The 21,454-nt window shown below is 41.6% G+C and overlaps 1 protein-coding gene across 6 annotated transcripts in view; it reads left to right on the top strand.

The window, feature by feature from the left end:
- The window catches only part of PTPRM (protein tyrosine phosphatase receptor type M), a 787,775-nt gene that overhangs the window by 552,760 nt on the left and 213,561 nt on the right, over positions 1-21,454 (top strand). For all 6 annotated transcript variants that reach the window (XM_027068512.2, XM_027068514.2, XM_053205687.1 and 3 more), the window contains one exon: positions 5,283-5,415. In XM_027068512.2, coding sequence (XP_026924313.1) covers positions 5,283-5,415 — 133 coding nt within the window. The remainder of the gene's footprint in view (positions 1-5,282; positions 5,416-21,454) is intronic.

Below are 21,454 nucleotides of genomic sequence, written 5' to 3'. Positions count from 1 at the left end.
GGGTCATAAGCATTCAAAAATGCTGTACATTTTCCCGTCTTAAAAAACAAACAGGGGTGCCTGGGTGGCTCAGTCGGTTAAGCGTCTGACTTCGGCTCAGGTCATGATCTCACAGTTTGTGGGTTCGAGCCCCACTTTGGGCTCTGTGCTGATAGCTCAGAGCCTGGAGCCTGCTTCAGATTCTGTGTCTTCCTCTCTTTCTGCCCCTCTCCTGCTCATTCTCTCTCTCCCTCTCTCTCTCTCTCAAAAATAAACATTAAAAATTAAAAAAAAAAACTACATTCTTCTCTGGCTTGTCCACACTGGTGCTCCCTCTGTGTGAATTCTCACTGACCTCTTCCTTGCTGGTTTCCATCCCTTGTCAATTGGCTGCTCCTTGTCGTCTCCATTACTGGTTCCTCCTTGTGACCTGTCCCCCCAATTCCCCTCCTAAGTGCCCTCATTCAGTCTTACAGCTTTACATGCCATCTTTTTGTTGACAACTCCAACATTTATGCCCTTATCTACCTGGATCTCTCTCTCCCCTTTGTTGCCAGCTGACTACATGATGTCTCTTTTGGATGGCTGATGCCTCAAAACTAGCCCCAAACCAAATCCCTCATTTCCCCACCTACCTCTCCAAACTGCTCCTCTCAGTCTCCTACATTTTCAGTCAAGGGCAACTCCATCTTACTCGGGTCAGAAACCTGGATGTCTTACCAGCACAGTCTGCTTCGCGTTCATGGGCAAACACCGAAGACTCCACTGTCAACATACACCTCAAGGTTGACCGTGTCTTACCACCTCCACTGCTACAGTCTTATTCCAAACCATCCTAATCTCTTGCGTGGATCATTGCAATAGCCTCGTAACTGATCTTCCTGTGCCCACCATTGACCCCTGTGCTCTATTCTAAACCCCTCTCCCAGCATGATCCTGTTAAAACAAGCCAGGTCACATCACCCCAGCACTCACAATCCTCCCATAGCTCCTATCTCATGCGGGGAAAAAACCAAGTCCCCTCAGGGATCTGTGGAGGTGCCCCCAACTCTGCCAGTGTGTCCACTGCAGACCCACCTCGGTATTTCACAGTCTCGTCTTGTACCTTTTAACTTTTTCTTCCTGCCTAGAATGCTCCTCCTCCCTGCTTGTCAGTAGAGCTCACTCCCTTCCCTCTTTCAAGTCTCTGCTCAAATGTTGTTTTCTCAGTCATTCTTTCTCCGATTTCCTGTCTCGGTCGGAGCTGAGTAGCACCTGCCCGACCCTCACAGTCCCCACCCCGAAGAGCGTGCTTCTCTGGAGACTGGTCCTGATTAACATCCTGCAGACAGTATTTGTTTCCATCCGGGTCTGCCCTTCCCCACAAGAGTATAACTTCCATGAGGACAGAGGCTTTTATTATACCCATTTGTTCACTGTTACATCCCTAAAACAGCGCATGGCATCGTTGAGGTACTCAATAAATACTTAGTTAATAAATGAAGGATATTGCCGATTTTCTCCCACATTGAAGGACAGCCTAGCACTAGTCCCCATGATGCAGATATTGCGGGGAGCTAAGCTGGCCCTGGGCTATTCCTATTCTTCACTCTTGCTATGAGGAAGGCTTCCTGTTTTCTCAAGGTGAGGCAGTCCCAGTGCTGTGGGCCACGCGATCAGTAACTCCAGGCAGCAGTGGTGGCTTTCATGGCCTTCTGGGCTGGCATCCTTGGGTCTTCTGGAAAAATTTCTGCAGCCAGTTCGGTAGTCCAAATTGGGCCCAAACCTCAAACCAGTGGCTGAGTACATCGTGTTCTCAGCCTGGCATGCTGCTGTTATTTAACATCGGACGCTGGGCCAAGACTCACTGTTTTCGGCTAAGTTGAAAACCAACCAAATATTGCATGGGATAAAATAATCCCCTTTCTTATAAGATTTCTCCCATTAAGTGTTTTATCTGAAACCTTAAATAATGCACGTCTACTGGAATACCACCCTTTATCATTTTCTTGGCCATTAAACAAAACACAGAAAACCCAGAGCTATCACAAGGAGTCAGTAGAGTGGGCATCTGTGAAGATTATGCTCTACGATTTTAGCAGCCTGTCACCTTCAATCTCTGAAATATTTAGCTTATTCATCATTTTAATGAATACGTTCAAGCCTAGATAATGCCCCCTGTTAAATGCATACATTAGAATTTATTCCCTTCAAAAGGATCTAAACATGCAGTCAGTAAACTAACTCTAAAGGGAACACACAGTGGAAGAGAAAAAAATGCTTTTCCACGAAGAATTAGAATTGATACTGAAAAAAAAAAAAGAATGAAAGTTCATACCATTAGAATCTTGGCAAGAAAATAACAAGACAGAGGGGAAAATATTATGAAAACAACTCTTTTGCCAAGCAGTTTGTAAATTATACTGTTAAATTCATAGATTTGGGGGGGGGGGTGGGAAGAAGCTATCCGTTGCAACCACATTCTGTCACAAATTATTCTCTGTCCCAGGCTGACAGCTCACAACCACATGGTTCCAAAAAAACAAAAGTGGAGAAAAGAACATCCTGTGGAAAGGGATCGTAAAGATCTCCATTTCAGGCAAGACCGAAAGGGCAGGGCAGGCAGCCAAAGGCAGGAATGGCAGACACCCAGCGTGAACTTGAGATTCACGATGCACACCTCTGTGAGATTACCTCAGCCTGGTGACTCATGTCATCCCAACTCGTATGCACGTTGATGCTTCCCGGATCAGTCCCCAACCCAGACATTCCAATCATCCCCTTCACTCTGGCACTGTCACAATGATCTGGTGGCCATGCCCTGTTGCGGGCAAAGGGAGGGTCGCTCCCAGACAGCTCAGGGCAGCCCTCCTCTCCTTTTCTGAGATGCTCTCCCATTTTGCGTGATTGCCGCCATAATCTCATTGCAACTGTGTCCTGCGGAGATGGAACATTTCATTTTCTTGACCTGCAATGTGAAATGAGTTAAAAGTAGGTGCTAAAGAATGATAATATGGAGCTTATGCTAGCTGCATAGCAATGGGCTTGTCTGCTTTCCAAAGGGAATGAAAGGCAGCGAGGGAGTCTCTTTTCCTGTCCTAAAGATGTGTAGAGTATTCACCAGTTCTCATGGAGCAGGCCAAAGTGTTGGCTAAAGTCAAACACAACCAGTTGTTTAATTAACAGAAACAAACATGACCGTTGACAAGACAAACTCTTCCCTTACTGAGTGTTTACAATGTATGGGTTGTATCCGTGTTGTTTTTTTATACTTCAGTATTTTAGGCTAAATAAAGTTTTTCTAAATCTCTTTCCCAAGTGCTGTATTTACTGGCATAATTTAGTTACAAAGAAACTCAGCCAGTCAGTTATTTAGAAAATATATTTGGAGCGTTTGAAATCTATTAACTACTGAGGTAAATAGAATGGCTCCCAATATGCCAACATTTGGTAGAATAAACCAATTTCATTTTATTGTTTTAAAGTTAAATTTTTTTAATTGAACAAAAAAGCCAAAATTCAAAAGCATGGCACCCTTTTTCCCTCTTGTGAATTTTATGTGTTATTTATTTTTACACGGATTTTTAAAAATTTTCATCTTTTTATAACGTACATATTTTATCTTTAAATCTTTCCTGGCAATTTATTTAATATTACAATATCCTGCAAACCCACTGCTTGGCTGTATGTTCCAGTGACATATTGGAGGGGTATACTTAAGATGTAATTACACTAAAAAGTAGTAAGCATTATTAGTTTTAAGGTTTATCTGGATAACTAGTTTGAGGGATACCCATTCAAACAAGAGAGCAGGACATCCCCCTGAAGTTGTCAGAAAGAAAAATGACCTGAAACAGGCTATGCAGAAGGGTTTGTATCTGATAAGGAGTGATTTTTACATCACGCCTGCTCTCATTACAATTGTCACTTTGATCGCAAAGCATGTGTGGATGGAAACTTATCTTCTGCCTTGTGTCTATCCCCAGTCTTGACTAGCTTCATCTGTCTGATGGCCACAGCTGGGTTCAAGATGCAGAATCTCTTATAAAATCTTAATATGAATACCTTTTGAAAGAAACATAGTTTATATGTTTCCAATGGAAACAGATGGAAAGCTCTAGCTAGACACTCCCTGTTTCCCTGTGTCGACTCATCTTAGAATAAGCCCAGCCTGCAATGCACCAGACACAGGGAGGGCTAAGTTTTTCCAAGAATCAGGTGAAGCGTGAACGGGAAACCCAGTGAAAGGGTAGAGGGGGGCGATATCAATATTCAGTTTCAATTACGTGTTTTTTTTTTTTTAAACCAAGGAACACAAGAAGAAAATTCTAAGGTGAGAGACTTGGCCATAAAATTCCTGCTTTCAGAATGATCTGTCCTGACCACGTGGTGAGGACAGTGGCTTGATGGCTAAGATGCTCAGCACTGTCACATTCTGATTAAGAGAGTAGAAGCCCTTAAAAAAAAAATGGATTCTGCGTAGTGAGTTGAACATTACATTCCTAGTATTTTCTCGTCCTGAACTCGTTTAGCTGAGGAAATGGATATTTCATCAGACATGGATTTGACATTCCATCGCCTTATGCCATAAACAGGACAAACGTTTGGGAAATGGGAAAGCAGGCGAGCTAAGACAGTAGTCACTGGAAGGCTCTGGTTATCTCATTTAAACAGATATTAAATGTGAGTGCCAGTAGTGTGATCATCAGCTGCTTCCCACTTTGTGCATAAATTGCTTAGAAGGAGTCTTTTGCCTACCAGATGTGACCTAGATTTAGAATTCCAAAGGCAGGGGAAAAATCTCTATTGTGTTAAAAAAAAAACAATTGCTGGTAAAATGCATGGAAAATGAGCTTATCTCACTTTTCCAGGTGTTTGGGCTAATATGTTATAGAATTACTGCTTCACTTATGAAAAATAATTGAGGAAAATGTTCCAGCAAATCAAATTTGGATAAAGGCTTAGGATAGCTATTGTGTTGTTAGCAAGTTTTAAAACGGCAGAAAGGGCAGGGAGCCAATAGAGATAATAAAAATATAAAAAACTGTTTGAGAAGAGTCTCTTCTAAAAGGGTCAGAGCTGGGGGTGCTACCCAACTTCTGTTATGGCTTAGTAAAATATTGAAGAACAATATGAACAGTTACCCTCCTTTCAGTGCATATGAAAGCTGTTGAAAAAAAATCAAAAGCTTGTCTGTCTGCTGGCTCTGATAAGTCGTATTACCCTGTTAAATGCAGCGATTTTTTGTTTGTTTGTTTTTAAAACATAACATCTTTATTCTCTTACCCACCGTCTGTCCTTTTTCATTTCCTTTTCATCTTTAGGAGCTGCCACCCCGAAGCCAGTTCCAGAACCCGAGAAGGAAACAGACCACACGGTCAAAATTGCTGGAGTCATTGCTGGCATCTTGCTGTTCGTCATTATATTCCTTGGAGTTGTGTTGGTAATGAAGAAAAGGTGAGCTCCCAGCTGTTGCCAGAGTTGTGGTTCTACCCCATCGTCTGCCAGTTTGCTTTGCGTGTGTGGGTGGTTTTCATGGCTAAGACACATCTGTGACTCTGTTGGTATTTTTCATCATATAGCGTTGAAGGTTATGAGGCAAAATTTAGAGTAATGGCTGTGGAGTTGTATGAATATGCAAAGTATATCATGCCAAGGTAACCTAAGACCGTGTCTTCCCACACGTTGGTACGTAAAGCTCTACAAAATCTTTAAAAACATCTATCTGTCAGGGAATTTTTATTACCGATTACTGACGTACTAATGTAGTGGATGGTCTCAAGGACATGAGAAAGAAGAGATTTCCTTCTCATTATAATGAAGATAATGGTGAATTTATCAAGCCCATGTTTCGTGTAGGCACCATGGTAGGGGCTTAATCGGCACAACACCCCATGACAAAGGGACTCTTAGAAAACAGCCTGATAGGAGCCCAGGCCATGGTGTGACTGAAAATAAGAGCTAAAACTCATTAAATGTTGTCACATGGCTCTGTCTAGCTGGGGGGTCGTGTGGGGGAGGAGAAAATGTGGCTATAGCCGTTGTGGCTATAATAAGCAATCCTCACCTCCCACACTTAAAAAATATACTGTGTCTATTGTATATAGAAATGAGTAAAAACTTAATGATACAGTGTTCAATTTATGCAAAAATTATCAACATAAAAATATGTGGTAAGCAGTAGCATAAATTTTCCCCTCCAGAGATACTACTAGGTCTTAATCCTTTTCTCTGTAGTTTAAAAACAATTATAGACTGGAAGTAAGTCATGGATAGTAGGAGGTGAGGATGGAGAGGTCAGCAAAGCAAGGTCTTGAAAATCTTGTCTGTCATCTAAGGAGGCTGGTCTTGGTCCTGAGATCCACTGGTGGCCTTTAAGCAGGCGGTAATGTGATGTAATTTTTGTCTTAGAAAGATCACTCTGATGTTAGGGTTGAGCACCATGAGGAAGGAAAAGAGCTCAAGTCAGGAAGACCTGTTGGATGAGGAGGGGGCAGCTTTAGAATTATTAGGTGGTAAGTTGTAGTAGCCATTTGAAGGCAGAAGCCCAGAGAAAAAGAGCAATTATAGAAAGAGCCTCGTTACTGACTTAGACAACTTAGGGAAGATGTTCCCAACTCAGAAAATGCGGAGTATGGGAAGTAGACATAGGCAGGGCACGAAGTTTGGAGAGGTAGGCATGTCACTTTTTCAGTTCACTGTTCCTATTAAGGTTAGTAGAAATGTCCGCAGGACAGTTGGCTGTGCTGGTGTGGACTCGGAATAACAATTTCCATAGTCAAGTCAGCACCCTATGCCGGGCTGAAGCCCTGGATTTGGATGAGATCCCTCAGTGTCATTGTAGAGTGAGAAGGAAGTTAAGGATGAAGGGTAAACCTTGGGGAACCCAGTATCTAAGGGGTGAGTTCTTTATCTATCTATCTATCTATCTATCTATCTATTTTTTAAAAATTTTGTATTACATTTATTTTTGAGAGCCAGAGTGAGGCAGAGCATGAGTGCGGGAGGGGCAGAGAGAGAAGGAGACACAAACTCCGAAGCAGGCTCCAGGCTCTGAGCAAGTGTTCAGCACAGAACCCGATGCGGGACTAGAACCCACGAACCATGAGATCATGGCCTGAGCCGAAGTCGGACACTTAACCGACTGGGCCACCCAGGCACCCCTCTATCTATCTATCTGTACACACACACACACACATATGCATCTTTTCTTGCTCTGTCCTTTGTCTTATGTTTACTGTTCTACATAGGCCTCAGGACAAACCATCACTCTGTCTCAGCTGCACACATTACTAATGAGTCCCCATAGTTTGCCACTTCTTTCCCACTTGCTTTACATCCTCAATTTCTTTCTCTCTTTTTCCACCCGTCATTTAATTTCTCCTCTTATTTTTCTTCCCATTTTTTTGTCTTGTGATGAGAACTTTTAAGAGCTACTCTCTTAGGAACTTTAAAATATGCAACCTGGGATTATTAACTATGGTCGCCATGTTGTACATTATGTCCCATGACTTATTAGTTTTATAATGGAAGTCTCCTCATTTTTAATTCTTTCTTTTTTCTTTTCATTTCACTTCCCTGTAACTTCCTTCTCTTTATCCTTCTTCTTCTCTAGCTATTTATCTCTTTATTTCTTTCTCCTGTCCATTTTCTCTTTTTTTATTTCTTCTTCTCTTACCTCTCCATCACCTCTTATGCATTTTTCTCCCAGATGTTTTGCATTGCCCCCCCACCTCAGTGTTCATTCAGAAGACTTATCTTTGCTACCAGTGATTAATCCTGTTTTTTTTTTAAATATTATTCACTATAAAATCAAAGTAATACTAGGCCTTTCCATGCCTGGATATTCAAACTAAACATTCTGAAGGGATTTATTTTTAGTTGAGGGAATATGTTGCATTTCTGTGTCATCTGGCAAGCTCTCTATGAGGAATAGCCTGAAACTACTAATCCAGTTGCCCTTGTGACCTTAGCTAAATGTCATTTCATCCTCCAAGGGTCTATTTCTGCTGGATTAATTCATTATTCTACCTAGGTCTCTCAGGTAGTCATGGAGGTTATGTTATAAATTATGCATTTGAAGAGATTGCCTCCGGTAACATATGGTCTTGATACAACATTAGACTAAATACCAATAACTCATATCAAATTTACATGATTATTTACTAGGTAATGATCTTAAAAAGGTTGTTTTCATATCATGTGCCACTTTTGTATTTGTTTTTTCTGAAATACAGAATGTGCTCTCTGTGGGGTAAATTTACCAATATATCATTCCTATAAATATAAAACTTGCAAGATTTAGACCTGAATAGTCATGTCATATTTAATAGGAATTCTGACAAATTCTAAGTGTTCAGGGTTTTTCTCCAAAATTTTAGTCTAAATTTTAAGTTGTATTTTTAAATAGTTAAAACATGATATTTTATCTATCTATCTAGGGAGAGAGAGCACACATGTGAGCAGGGGAGGGACAGAGAGAGAGAATCCCAAGCAGGCTCTACTCTATCAGCATGAGCCCAATGCGTGGCTTGATCTCATAAACTGCAACAAGATCATGGCTTGAGCCGAAATCAAACGTCAGACATTTAACCAACTGAGCCACCCAGGCGCCCCTAAAACAACGTGTTAACGATGGATAGGTTGCAGATGTACCATTGGTAGGGAATAAGCCACACTTTTTGGTTAGAAGAACACTGAATTGTTTTTGTTTTTGTTTTTGTTTTTGTTTTTGTTTTATTGAGGTCTGCCATATGACATTGTATTAGTTTCAGGTGTATAACATCATGATTCAACATTTGTATATACTGTGAACTGATCAGCACAATGAATTTAGTTAATGTCCCTCTCACATTGTTACAAAATTTCTTTTCTTGTGGTAAAGACTTTCAAGATCTCCTCTCAGCAACTTTGAAATATATGCTACAGTATTATTAACTAGGCCTGGACATTACTTCCCCCGACTTACTTATTCTATAGCTGGAAATGCATACCTTTGACCCCCTTCACCCGCTCTGCTCACCTCCCACCACACCCAGAAGAACACCTAATTTAGACTTGCAATCCCTAGGTCTTTATTTTAAGTTTGTGATTCTGAGCTTCTCTGGGCCTTGGAGTCCTCATTTGTGAATTGAGAGCATAACATGGGATAATCTCTGTAGTTCCTCCCACTTCCAGTCAATTGGTCAGGTGTTCCATATGTAGTGGCCTATGGTGACACTGTACGTTTGCTATTCTGGAAATACAGTGGGTGGCTTATTGCCATATTTCATTATTTAAACATACTCCATAGTTCTTCCAAAGACTGTCTTTGTTCAGTTGGCTCAAGTCTAGAAGTGTTACTTGGTGAAGAGCTTATCTCTTAGCCCCGTGTCCTGCTGTCACACAACAGGCACTCAATTAAAAGGAAGGAGCAGGGAGGGGAATGAAAATGGGGAAGGAGAGAGAGGGAAGGAAAAGAACTGCCTCAGGTGCAGTTAAAGCCTGATGCTAATCGGAGTCGGAGTCCTTCCTGCATGGGCGAGTTAGTCCACGTTGCTTCTGCCCTCAGCGCTCAGCCACAGCCCGTGCAAATATGTGCCATTGGTCATAAAGACAGACTGGGCCCAGGAGAAAGGGTGCTGAAACAAACTCATCAATATTTCTGGAAATACAATTGGAAGTCTGTCCTGCTGAGGAAAAGTCAGTAGTTACCGTCTGTGTTTATCAGCACACCAGGCCAGATGGGCCTGAGCCCCTGGGAGGTGGGGGACAGCAAATTTAATTAGGAGGCATTGCCAATTATTAGCTTAGCTCAGATCATATTGCTTTCTGAAGGGTGGGCCTTTTATAAAAAGTGGTTGCTGGGGCGCTGGGGTGGCTCAGTTGGTTAAGCCTCCAACTCTTGGTTTCAGCCCAGGTCATGATCTCACAGTTTCTGAGTTCGAACCCCGCCTCCAGCTCTGCACTAACAGCACAGAGCCTGCTTGCAATTCTCTCTCTCTCTCTCTCTCTCTCTCTCTCTCTCTCTCTCTCCCTCTCTTTCAAAATAAATAAACTTAAAAAAAAGTAGTTGCTGAAGGTAGGCCCTAATACATAAAATCCATTCGATTCATGCTAACTCATGGAATTCTTTCACATCGAGGCAATAATGACTGAAAACTGAGATAACCATCAGTTTTATTTGGCTATAATGTTTTACAAACTTACCACAAATGAATGACTAATTGTTAACTTGTTTATGAATATTAATTTATTGGAACCTTACCTGGACTAATGTACTATGAAACCACCTTTGCCTTGAAAGCTGTTAGCAAAACCTTTACGTTTATTTTTTATTTTATCCTATAAGCAAAGCAATTTCTTATTTTCTCTTTCGCAAAAATATGTGTTCTTCGGAGGGTGCAGTGTTTTGATGCAGCAAATGTTGATAAAGGGTAGAAGATGGATATGAAATTAAAGTTTCATACAGGGTCATATGACAATGTAGAGGTGACCCTTGAGCAACACTGGGGTTTGGAGCACTGACCGCCCCTCCCCCCTCCCCCCCCACCCCCCGCTGTCAAAAACTCATATAAATTTGAGCTCCCTCAAAACTTAACTACTGCTAGCCTACTGTCAGTTGACAACATAGTCAATCAACACATATTTTTTATGTCATATGTTCTATATACTGTATTCTTACAATAAAGTAAGCTCGAGAAAAGAATGTTATTTGGTAAATCATGAGGAAGAGAATATACATTTACACGACAGTACTGAAAAAAACAATCCGTGTGGACCCACACAACTCAACCCTGTGTTGTTCAAAGGTCAATTGTATTTTCAAAATTAATATGAAGTAAGTTGAGTAGGAGATACTTAGTATTTATCATTTTTCATCCGTGTATAATTAAATATATTTCTATAAATGAAAATACCTGCATTTTCAACATTTTTCATAGGGAATAATTTATCTCAATAACATGTTTGACAGAATTTAGCATACAAACACCATCCATTTTTACCCTGCTTAATTATATTTACTATTGTTTCTAAAGTTGATACAGATCTTTTAGAAATCTGAGAACATTTATATTAATTACGGTAATATTCCTGTCTCAGCTATTGAGGTAAGTAGAAATTATAGAAGTTGTGGCTATATGAAAATAATTAAGGAAATATGCACTCTTAGTCAAAGTAGCAAATGTTAGCTATTCAACGACAACAACACCTGTTTTAGGTAAATGTAACTGTTTTAATCCTGAAGCACTCTACCTCTATCTCTTTCCAGAACATATTTTAACAAGTGTACATTTTGCAAATGCAGCACATGTCATTAAATATTTAGAGCCCATTCTATTATATTTAAACAATACTGATACTGAGAAAGAAATCTCAATAAAAAATAGGAAGTATTTCTGAAGACACCATGAAACAAAAAAGATAAGAGAGAAAATTTGATGAAAGCTCTATTTTCAAAGGGATGCCTGCAGCATGAGGCTGGAGGCAAGTTGACATTATCTATAGCTCTTCTGCTATACTTGTTTACATATGAGATAGGAATTCTTTCCCTCTATAGCTCAGTGTGAGTCGTATGTGGAAAATGTCTTAAGTCTGGATGCTCTATTGTTTCAAAATCACACTTTCTGAAACTACATTGAGAAAGTTTCTTTGTGATTATCATTTAGAATATGTGTACTTGATATGCAGCTGTATAAATAACCAGATGCTGGGACTTTCTGCTCCAGCACAAGCTTTGGCATGCATGAGACAGGATATCTGGGTACACAAAGAAGGATGCGTATGTCATCCTAATCTGTCAATCAGCTAATGTCCTTCAGTTTTCTAGATGATAACTGGATGGGCTTGTGGTACAGAGGTAAGTTAAACAAACTGACCTTTCTCAAGGCCTCCTCTAACGTGGACTTTATGTGATTATTCTAATAGCTCCTATATTAGACACTATTTCTGGACTCAACTAAATGGTTTGACTATGTTCTATTACCTTCCATTAAGGGTTCTTTGGGAGCTCTTTATACGGAAGATTTTATTTTAAACAGGAGGGTGGGGAATATAGGCACTCATTTTTTTTATTTTATTTTTATTTTATAGGAGAAAAGTGTCAGAATGGTAAGGGGCAGCCACTGGGCTTTCGAACCTTAACAGATCTGGTTTGCATCCCAGCTCCTACTTGGTTGGCAGTGTAAATGCGGATGAGTTACTTACCATCTCTGAACTTTTGCAATGGGAAATGTGGTGATGAGGCTACTGTGTACTTCACAGGGGAGCATGAAGATTAAATAAGATAACTCATATACATAGCTGGTGCTGGATAAATAATAGCATAGGGGCCCAGAAGGTTGGGAGATTGTTCAAGGTGATGCAGGTAATACAGGGCAGAGCCTGGCATAAATCAAATGTATCTGGTTGTTAACCACCCTGCTCCACTGCTTACGGCCACAGCATTAAACTCAGAGATGCCTCCTGCTCTGTTCAAACTCAGGTACTGTCCGGATCCATTAGTTGGAAACACAGTGTAGTCATCAGCTTACCACAGTTAACCATCACTCTAAGTCTACAAAGATTTGAAATCTGCCAGCATGCTTTGGAAAACAGCTAACTAAAAGCTTTTTCCTCTTTCTCCTTTATAGAAGTATTTTTTAAATCCTTTCAAGTGTGTGTATTTTGTGTCCTTTTTGGAACGGTAGGTTTCCTTCGGGTAACTCACAATAGTTGAGGGTGCTGTATCCTCGTCTGGTTTAGTGACTGAGAGAACTTTGTTAAGTTTTATAGTAAGCCGTGAAGGAAGGGAGTGTTACACTCCAGGCCTTCCTCATCAGAGACCAACTCTAGAGTCTGAGAGCAGAGTGGAGTTACCAGCCATCTCTAGGCACAGCCACCTACCTATATCACACCTTGACCCTGTGGCTTCTAAGCTGTGTGACCGTGGGCAAGCCACTTGGCTTTGTGTCCCTCGGTCTCCCGCAGGTATACCAAGGGCAAAATAAGAGTACTTACCTCGTAGGAGTATTAGGAGAAGAAAATGAGTTTCTACTGTCAAAGTGCTGGCCCCAATAAATATTACCTATGTTGACAATATACATAATCTGCTACCTCAGTATATGAGCCGTAGCTGACCCTAGGTTCAATGTGCATTGCACGCATGCCTCAAAGTTTTTGTTTCCATACTCAAGAGACGAGGCAGGACAAAAGGCTGTCTCTCCTGTAGAGGGAGTCCACCTCTCCTTTGCCCATGGAGAACATGGGTCTTTAACTGTGAGGATAGCAAGGAACACAGCTACTACAAGGAAGGCAGCTCACGGTTCCTGTAGTTGGAGGCCAGGCCTTGGGGCAGGTGCTACAGCTGCAAGCACGAGGGAAAACCACTCTTGGGCCAAACTCACCCAGCAGTGTGCTTTCTGCACAGGTCACTGCTCACTCAAGGGGAGGGATGAACTATGGCTTACAGGGAAGGAAGTAAGCCAGAGTCCTGGGGCATCGATACGACTGCTCTTGGGGAGTTCCCTCTAAGCCCCAAATTCTCCAGAGCGGTCATGGTCTTGGCAGTCAGCACAAATACTTTGTGTATCCAGACCTATGAGACCCAGATCCAATAAGGGGCCGAGCAGTCCTCCTCCGGGGTCAGAACAAAACGGCAGCATTTCTCTCTGTGGTGTGCTCAGCAGTGTCACACATCTATTTGGAGTCCCTGCACCTGCCTTAGATCCTGCTCAGCCAACTACCTCAACTCCCACAGGTCAAGATCAACCTCTGGAACTATCTGGAGTGTGGACCCTCATGCCTTGTTACTCGGCACCAGCTCCCCACCTGCACACATTGAGCGGGGTTCTTAGCAGCCATCTCAGGGTACAGTTGTCCTGCTGATTTGTATTGTTAGTGCCTGTAACTTTCTAACACAGCTCATTTTTATCCTATACTCATTAGCATAGCTTCTTAAAACTTGTTCTTTTGGTCTGTCTTACCTCTAAAGCTTAAGTCTAACAGTACCTAAGAGGGTGTTAAGAGGGAGGTGATATTTACCACCAAAATTGACCATTCTCCACAGGTGATCTCCCCAGATGATGTGCGTTGTATGCATTGATATTTCCAGCTCAGTCCCACCCAGGCTCTCCCTGTTTTGTAAAGAGTGTATGTCTCCATTTACGTGGACATGACTTCACTTTCCAGTTTGTAGACTGGGAAATGCCCAGGGTGTGAAAGCTGAGGATGACTTTAAATCTGTCATCTTGGTTAGCGAATCCAAGAATTCAAACTTGATAAGATCATTTCTTCAGGGCGCCTGGGTAGCTCAGTCGGTTGAGCGTCCAACTCTTGATTTCAGTTCAGGTCATGATCCCAGGATCGTGGGATCAAGCCCCGCATTGGTCTCCCCACTGAGTGTGGAGCCTGCTTAAGATTCTAGATTCTCTCTCTCTCACTCCCTCTGCCCCTCTTCCTCTCATTCTCTCTCTCTTACAAATAAATAAATAAATAGATAAATAAATAAATAAATAATCAATTCTTTCTGTTTTTGTTTTATATTGGTGACTGAAACAGTAATGAAAAAGAGTATAGGAGAAATATGTATATACATATAAATATATACATATATATATGTTTAAAATTGGCCGTTGTCTAACCTGCTTCTTTAGGCAACATTTGTGATCCCTCTTCTTCTAACATAGATCTAAATTTCTTTTTAACAAGGAAAGGAGTTATATCTGAAATCTTTGACTTATGTTCATTTATAGAAAATTACATATAGTTAAATTTTAAAGAGGATAGAGAGGGACCACTATACTAATGAGGAGAACAATGCTTTCTCCCTCCCTCCATCCCTCCCTCCCTCCCTCCATCCCTCCCTCCCTCCCTCCATCCTTCTCTCTCTCTCTCACTCTCTCTCACTCTCTCTCTCTTAGCAGATCTCAGCATTCCAGATGCAATAGTCTATTAAACAGTGTATTGAGGTGAATAGGAAAGGCATGGTTTTGCCCAATGCCCTTGCCTTTAAGGTGCCCAGGGCTTCACTAGATCCATTGGAAGTAGTTGTTGTTGTTTTTTTTCATATATGCTGTTTCCCCATCGACACTGCTGTGGTAGAACTGAAGTGAAGCTATTTTTATGGCTTTTACTGCAACAAGCAAAACTTGACTTATTTATTAAATTCAACATACTTCTATTTGTTTGTGAAAACAACACAAAGCATAAAATTGGCAAAAATGTAGCCCTGGTTATCGTGTCTAAGAATGGCCCATTTTATCACTCAGGCGTAAGAGCAGGCATGAACACAACTCCCGGACGTTAATTATGTTCCCCAGGCGACTTGAAGCAGCACCTGCCTGAACACCAGAATTCCAATTTGGACGCTAGGATTTGGTGCTCTCGTTACTCACCCCCTCATTACAGCACTCACATACATTTCCTTGCATGCAGACTCTTGAGTTACCTGGGTCTCCTCTCTCTTTTCTGTTAGATTACAGCATATTAAAAGCTGTGATGTGATTTTTTTTTCTAACCATTTCTGGCACTCTGCTCTCATGCCCTTCAGGGTGTTTTGCAGGTAGTAGGCATGTAGGTTATTTAGCAATTACAGACAAAAACTCTTCTTTAATGCAAGCCCTTCACTGCAACACTGGACTTTGAATTGCTTTGGCTTCTTATTTATTTGGGAGATGTATGTTTTATAATAGCATAAGATATTTTGCGGGGCACCTGAGTAGCTCAGTTGGTTAAGACCAGGCTCAGGTCATGGTCTCACAGTTCATGGGATCAAGCCCTGCATCCTTGGGCTTCAATGCTAACAACTGAGAGCCTGCCCGGGATCCTCTCTCTTTGCCCCCCCCCCCCCCCCCGTCTGTCTGTCTGTGTGTCTGTCTCTCTCTCTCTCAAAATAAATAAATAAAACATTCTTTTAAAAAGATTATTTTTTAAGTTTTCTGGTGGACAGATTCCCTATTTTGAATAGCGTGATTTTTTAAAGTTTGTGTAACAATTACAGTAAAACCTTGGATTATGAGTCCCTTGTTCTGCGAGTGTTCTGCAAGGTGAGCAAATATTTCTAATAAATTTTAACTTGATAAATGAGTGATGTCTTGCAATGCGAGTAGTACATGATGCGAAACGTCACATGATCACAACTGAGCCAATAGTTCTTGAAATTTGCTTTGATATAGGAACGCTTTGGATTACAAATGTGTTTCTAGAATGAATTACACTCGCAAACCAAGGTTTCACTGTATTTACATTGTTAATTTAATATATTGAAACAGTTTCAATGAATAGGAATAGATTTAAATTGAGATACAGCTCAATTAAAAGAAAAATGGGTTCATAACTATGATTTACTTAAATCATTATTTATGTTTAAACCACCTCTGAAATATTTCTTATAAAGTGTGTACTCCTTTGGATAGTTTTCACAACCAACATCAATTTAGATAAAAATCATCATATTCAAAAAATGAATAAACAGCCTCAGGATGAGTTTTTTTTTTTTACACGTGAGCATAGGCCCTAAATAAATGAAAACATCCAGTTTGTCAGGTCTTCCTTTCAGTGGGTTTACGATGGAAATGTTCAGACTCCTGTCTTCAGTAGCTACGCCTGGGCTTTCTGAAATTCATTCGGGTTTTCTCATTTCCAGCCCTTTGGCCACTAATAGCTCTTTCCACCAAAGGAAATTGTTCCTTTGAGTGTGTGCTGATTGGAGTGTATGATAAACATTGGTTCACTGTCCTCATGTCAGAAAGAAAACATTAACAGAAACAAAATCAGGAAAAAGCCATTTACCCAACAGCTCAGTGTAAGGGTATAGTTACTGGGAACTATCAAAATGGCCTGTATTTTTTTTCCCCGCTTTGCCTAAAAGCCTGGGTCATGGATCCAGAGTCTGAGCTCAGTCATTGAAGAAATCAGCCACTCCTAAGAGAATAGGTCAGTTATCAGTGCCTAATTCTTGGGTACAGCCTTAACCTTTACTTAAAAGGAAGAGAGAGCAATCTCAGAAATATTTAAGATGTGTTTTTAAATGTTTATTTATTTTTGAGAGAGAGAGAGAGAGGATCCAAAGTCGGCTCTGCGCTAACAGCAGTGAGCCCAGTGTGGGGCTTCAACTCTTAAACCGTGAGATCATGACCTGAGCTGAAGTTAAACCCTTCATCGACTGAGCCACCCAGGTGACCCATAAATATATTAAGATTTTGAAAATGAAGTGCTGACATAGTATTAACTGAAATTCTTTGCTCAGTGACTATCATGTGGGAGTAGTATTACTCCCTTAGGGGACACTTGGAAATTCATGAGGGTGTCTTTGTTGAGAATTGCTTAATTGAACTTGCGTCTGTTGGTTGTATAGTTTTGCAGATAGAATACTTGAGATTTTTCTTTTATGATTTGTCAAGCTAGAGTTGACTCAGAATTCTGGTCTTAAAAGTGGCAGTAGGTACAGTTTAAGGGTCAAATCAGAACTGCCTGTGGGGCCTGTAAAGGTGACCCAGGTGAGGGGCGCCTGGATGGCTCACTGGATTGAGTGTCTGACTTCGGCTCAGGTCATGATCTCAGGGTTCATGAGATTAAGCCCCGCGTCTGGCTCCATGCTGGTAGTGCAGAGTCTGCATGGGATTCTCTCTCTCTCCTCTTGCTCTGCCCCTCCCCAACTCGTGCTTTCTCTTTCTCTCAAAATAGGTAAATAAACTTAAAAAAAAAAAAAAAAAGACCCAGGTGAGTAAAGGTGAGGCCCCGGTGGAGAGCGTATCTCAAGAAGGCCTCTGCCATTCAGTTTCGGTCAGGTACACTATGCTGTCACAGATCTTCCTGTCCCCTCCACTCAGGGAAGCAAGAAATCTCAATTGGTTTTATTAAATCTTGTAATGTTTTTTATTATTGGCCATCAGTCAATTTTTAAATTTAAATTTTGGCCAAATAAAATGGGTCTCTAGTCACCAATCTGTGATTCCTAATTCTATTTTAAGATAAACCAAGCAAGGCACAGTTACACAACCACATTTTACAATTTTCCATCACCTATGTTTCTGGCTATAGGTTTTGTCTTATACCAGACAAGGACAATAGACTCCTCACGCATGCCTCTTCTCTGCCCAGCTTCTCATTAATACCTGTGATGCCCTCATATAGCAAAACTGGCCTGCAAAGCATTTTGTAAATTGGTGGTTCATACTCGGAAACACACAACAACTTGAGCTTCACTTAGCTTGTGGGTGATGTTGCCAGGTGGCTTAGATTAAGTGTGCCTCCAGTTTATAACTGGGGCATGTCCCCGCTTTCTTCACTTAGAGATACTGTTGACTCCTGTCTCTCTTTCTAGTCCAGGTTTGAGATCTTTGGACTGTAGATGAACTTCCGGTAGTAATCTCTATTCTAGCGTTTTCACTGATAAGATGTCACCTTAATCATCTTTCTGCTCCTTTAAAACAATTCCCCCAGGGGTGTCTGGGTGGCTCAGTCGGTTGAGTGTCTGACTTCAGCTCAGGGCATGATCTCACAGTCCGTGGGTTCAAGCCCCGCATCGGGCTCTGTGCTGACAGCTCAGATCCTGGGGCCTGCTTTGGATTCTGTGTCTCCCTATCTCTCTGCCCTGTCCAGCTCATGCTCTGTCTCTGTCTCTCTCTCTCAAAAATAAATAAACATTAAAAAAAATTCCCCCAGTGTAGAAGAGGGGACTAGGCTACGCTCAGCAATGCTTATCTTTGTGGATGGGCTCTTGGGAGGGAAGCCAGCCCACACCAGCAAGGCCTTCCTGCCTAAGGTGACTTCCTGATGGACTGTGCCCTGGGTGCTTGGGTTCTTCTGCTGCTTAGTCTAGCCTGGGTGACAAAGCCAGCAAAAATTGGAGATCACGTGAGAACAGGGGCTCTGTGGCCCTATAACACTATGGCTATTGATTTCCTTATGCTGAGCTTGAGGAGTAATATTTACCAATCTGTAGTAATCTGAGAATAGAAAGAGTATATCTCTCTATATTTCCTTTCTCCCCACCCCAGCGCGCGCGCACACACACACACACACACACACACACACACACACCTTTATAACCTGTCTTTAAGAAAGAGAATCCAAATTTAAACAGTTTCCAGTGCCCTGCAGCTTTGAGCTGCCCGTGTGTCCAATCCACAGCATGGTGACCCCGCTTCGTCTTGACAGCAGGCTACAGTTATGAAAATGGTCTGCTGCTTTTATCTGTGGCAAATTCCAGAGCCCTCGGAGCACATCTAACAGACGTGCCCCACAGCCCTGCCACCCCATCCTCAGCCAGCAGCTAGCACCTCCTGAAGAGCCCACAGCAGCCTACGAGTCAAGTCACGACCATGATGCGGCTCATTCATCAGCCCGGACCAACCCACTTTCATTCCTTGGCAGGGAATTGCTCAGGTACCTGAACTCCACCAGCTTCGCTTCAAGAACAATTTAATTTTCTACACCCTAATTGCTGTGCTGGTTCATGGACTCAGATGATACATCCCTTTGGGTCTCCAGACAGTTTCTAACTCTTGTCCCCAAACTTCTCCCTTAATTCTGAAACTGATTTTTTTTTTAAAGTGGAACTTCGGCAAGTCTAGCTTATTGAGTGTCCCCTCAAGTCGCGACATAGTTACCAGTATTGCAGTGGTGAGGTCGAGGCTCTGTCACTCCACCGTCAGTCTGAAGTGCCCCTCTGCTGTCCACAGCTGATACCAGATTGTTAGCGATAACTCCCAAGGGAAGTGTGCCAAGCACAGAGGCCCGGACAACGTTTTAACAAAGAAATGCAGCCTAAATGATTCGTTCTTATTCTGTGCACCCTTTTACTTTTTTGATCACCACTGCTGGGAAGAACAACAGGGGAACAAAATTTAACTGAAGTTGTAAGTTGCTAAGTGAAATGATAAATCATTATGTGAAGGGAGAAGCCGATTAGAGGAAGAATGTGACTGATTAATGAACATCATTAACAAGTTCAGTTTCAAAGGTCAAAATTATAGATCTGATTATGTGCAATGTGACACTCTTTATTGATGTTCAGGTCCTTTTGCTAACAGAGCTAAAGGACATTACCAACAATTACTTTAATACCATGTGTTCTATGACTTACGAAGTTTTGAATTCTCAGATATGTTTTAATTAGTGTCCTGACCAGAGCATTAGCTCTAGCATTTTCAGTTTAAATTGAGGGCACTCAGCAATCATTTCTCTTTCAGAACTTACGTTGCTGATTTTACCGATAATATGTAAAGAACCCACAACAATGACATTGGAGTTCTGAACAAGTAACAAATCAAGTTAAACTAAGGTAAATGAAATAGCCATAATGAAGACCCATAAAGTAAGAGAGAAACTAAGAAGGGGTCCCTGGGTAGCTCAGTCGATTGAGCCTCCGATTCTTGATTTTGACTCGGGTCATGATTCCAGGGTGTGGGATCAAGCCTCGCGTCCAGCTCCACACTGAGTGTGGAGCCTGCTTGGGATTCTCTCTCTCTCTCCCTCTGCCCTTCCCCTACGTGCTCTCTCTCTCTCTCAAATAAAAGTATTTTTAAAATATTTTTTTAAAAAGAGAGAGAAACTAAGAATTTAGAAAACAAAATTTGTGGATTCTGAAATGTTTTTTACTGTGATAACTTGAGCCCACTTGACGAAGTCTCTTCCTGAGGTAATTTTGTGACTTGGCAAACACTATCTGTTGAACTGATTTCTCTAGCAACAGGCAATCCCTTTTTGAGTTGTGCATGAAATGGAAAATGTACTACACTGGGATCCAGAAATGCAGCAGCACTTTTATTTATTGTATTTATTTATAAAAACATCTTCCTGGTATATACTCAAAAGAATTGAAAGAATTGAAATCGAACAGATATTTTTACACCCATATGGTTCATAGCAGCATTATTCACAATACCCAAATAGGTGGAAACAACCCAAATGTCCACCAGTGGATAAATGGATAAACAAACAGTGGTATACACATACAGTGGGATATTATTCAGCCTTAAAAAGGAAGGAAATTCTGATCCAGGCTAAAACAGGGATGAACCTTGACGCCATTTTGCTAATGGATGAACCTTGAGGCCATTTTGCTAAGTGAAATTAACCAGTCACAGAAGGACAAATACTGTCTGATTCCAGTTATATGAGGTATCTAGGGTGGTCACATTCCTAGTACAGTGGTTGCCAGGGGCTGAGGGGAGGCAGAAAGGGGGTCACTGTTTAAAGGGTGCAAAGTTAAGTTTGGGACAATGAAAAAGTTCTGGAGATGGATGGGGCTGATGGTTCCGCAATGATACAAGGGCACGTGACACCGCTGCACTGTGCACTTGAAAATGGTTAAGTTAGAAAATCTTGTGTTATAGATGTTTGACCACAGTACAAAATGTTTTACTGTTCAGTGGTGGACAGAATGATGTTTAGGCAGGTCTTGCACTCAGCTCTGCCCTCATCAATCAACGCTCAGCCTCAGAGCACTAGCCCAGCCTACAATATTGCAGACGGGGCTTGTAATGGACTGTCGGCCTTGTGGGCTGTCAGGCCTGGGCTGTCCAGGACCGTT

This window comes from Acinonyx jubatus, chromosome D3, assembly GCF_027475565.1.
Source record: "Acinonyx jubatus isolate Ajub_Pintada_27869175 chromosome D3, VMU_Ajub_asm_v1.0, whole genome shotgun sequence".
NCBI classification, from domain to species: domain Eukaryota; kingdom Metazoa; phylum Chordata; class Mammalia; order Carnivora; family Felidae; genus Acinonyx; species Acinonyx jubatus.
Note: the sequence above shows the minus strand (reverse complement) of the source record. Positions and strands in the feature narration are given on the sequence as shown.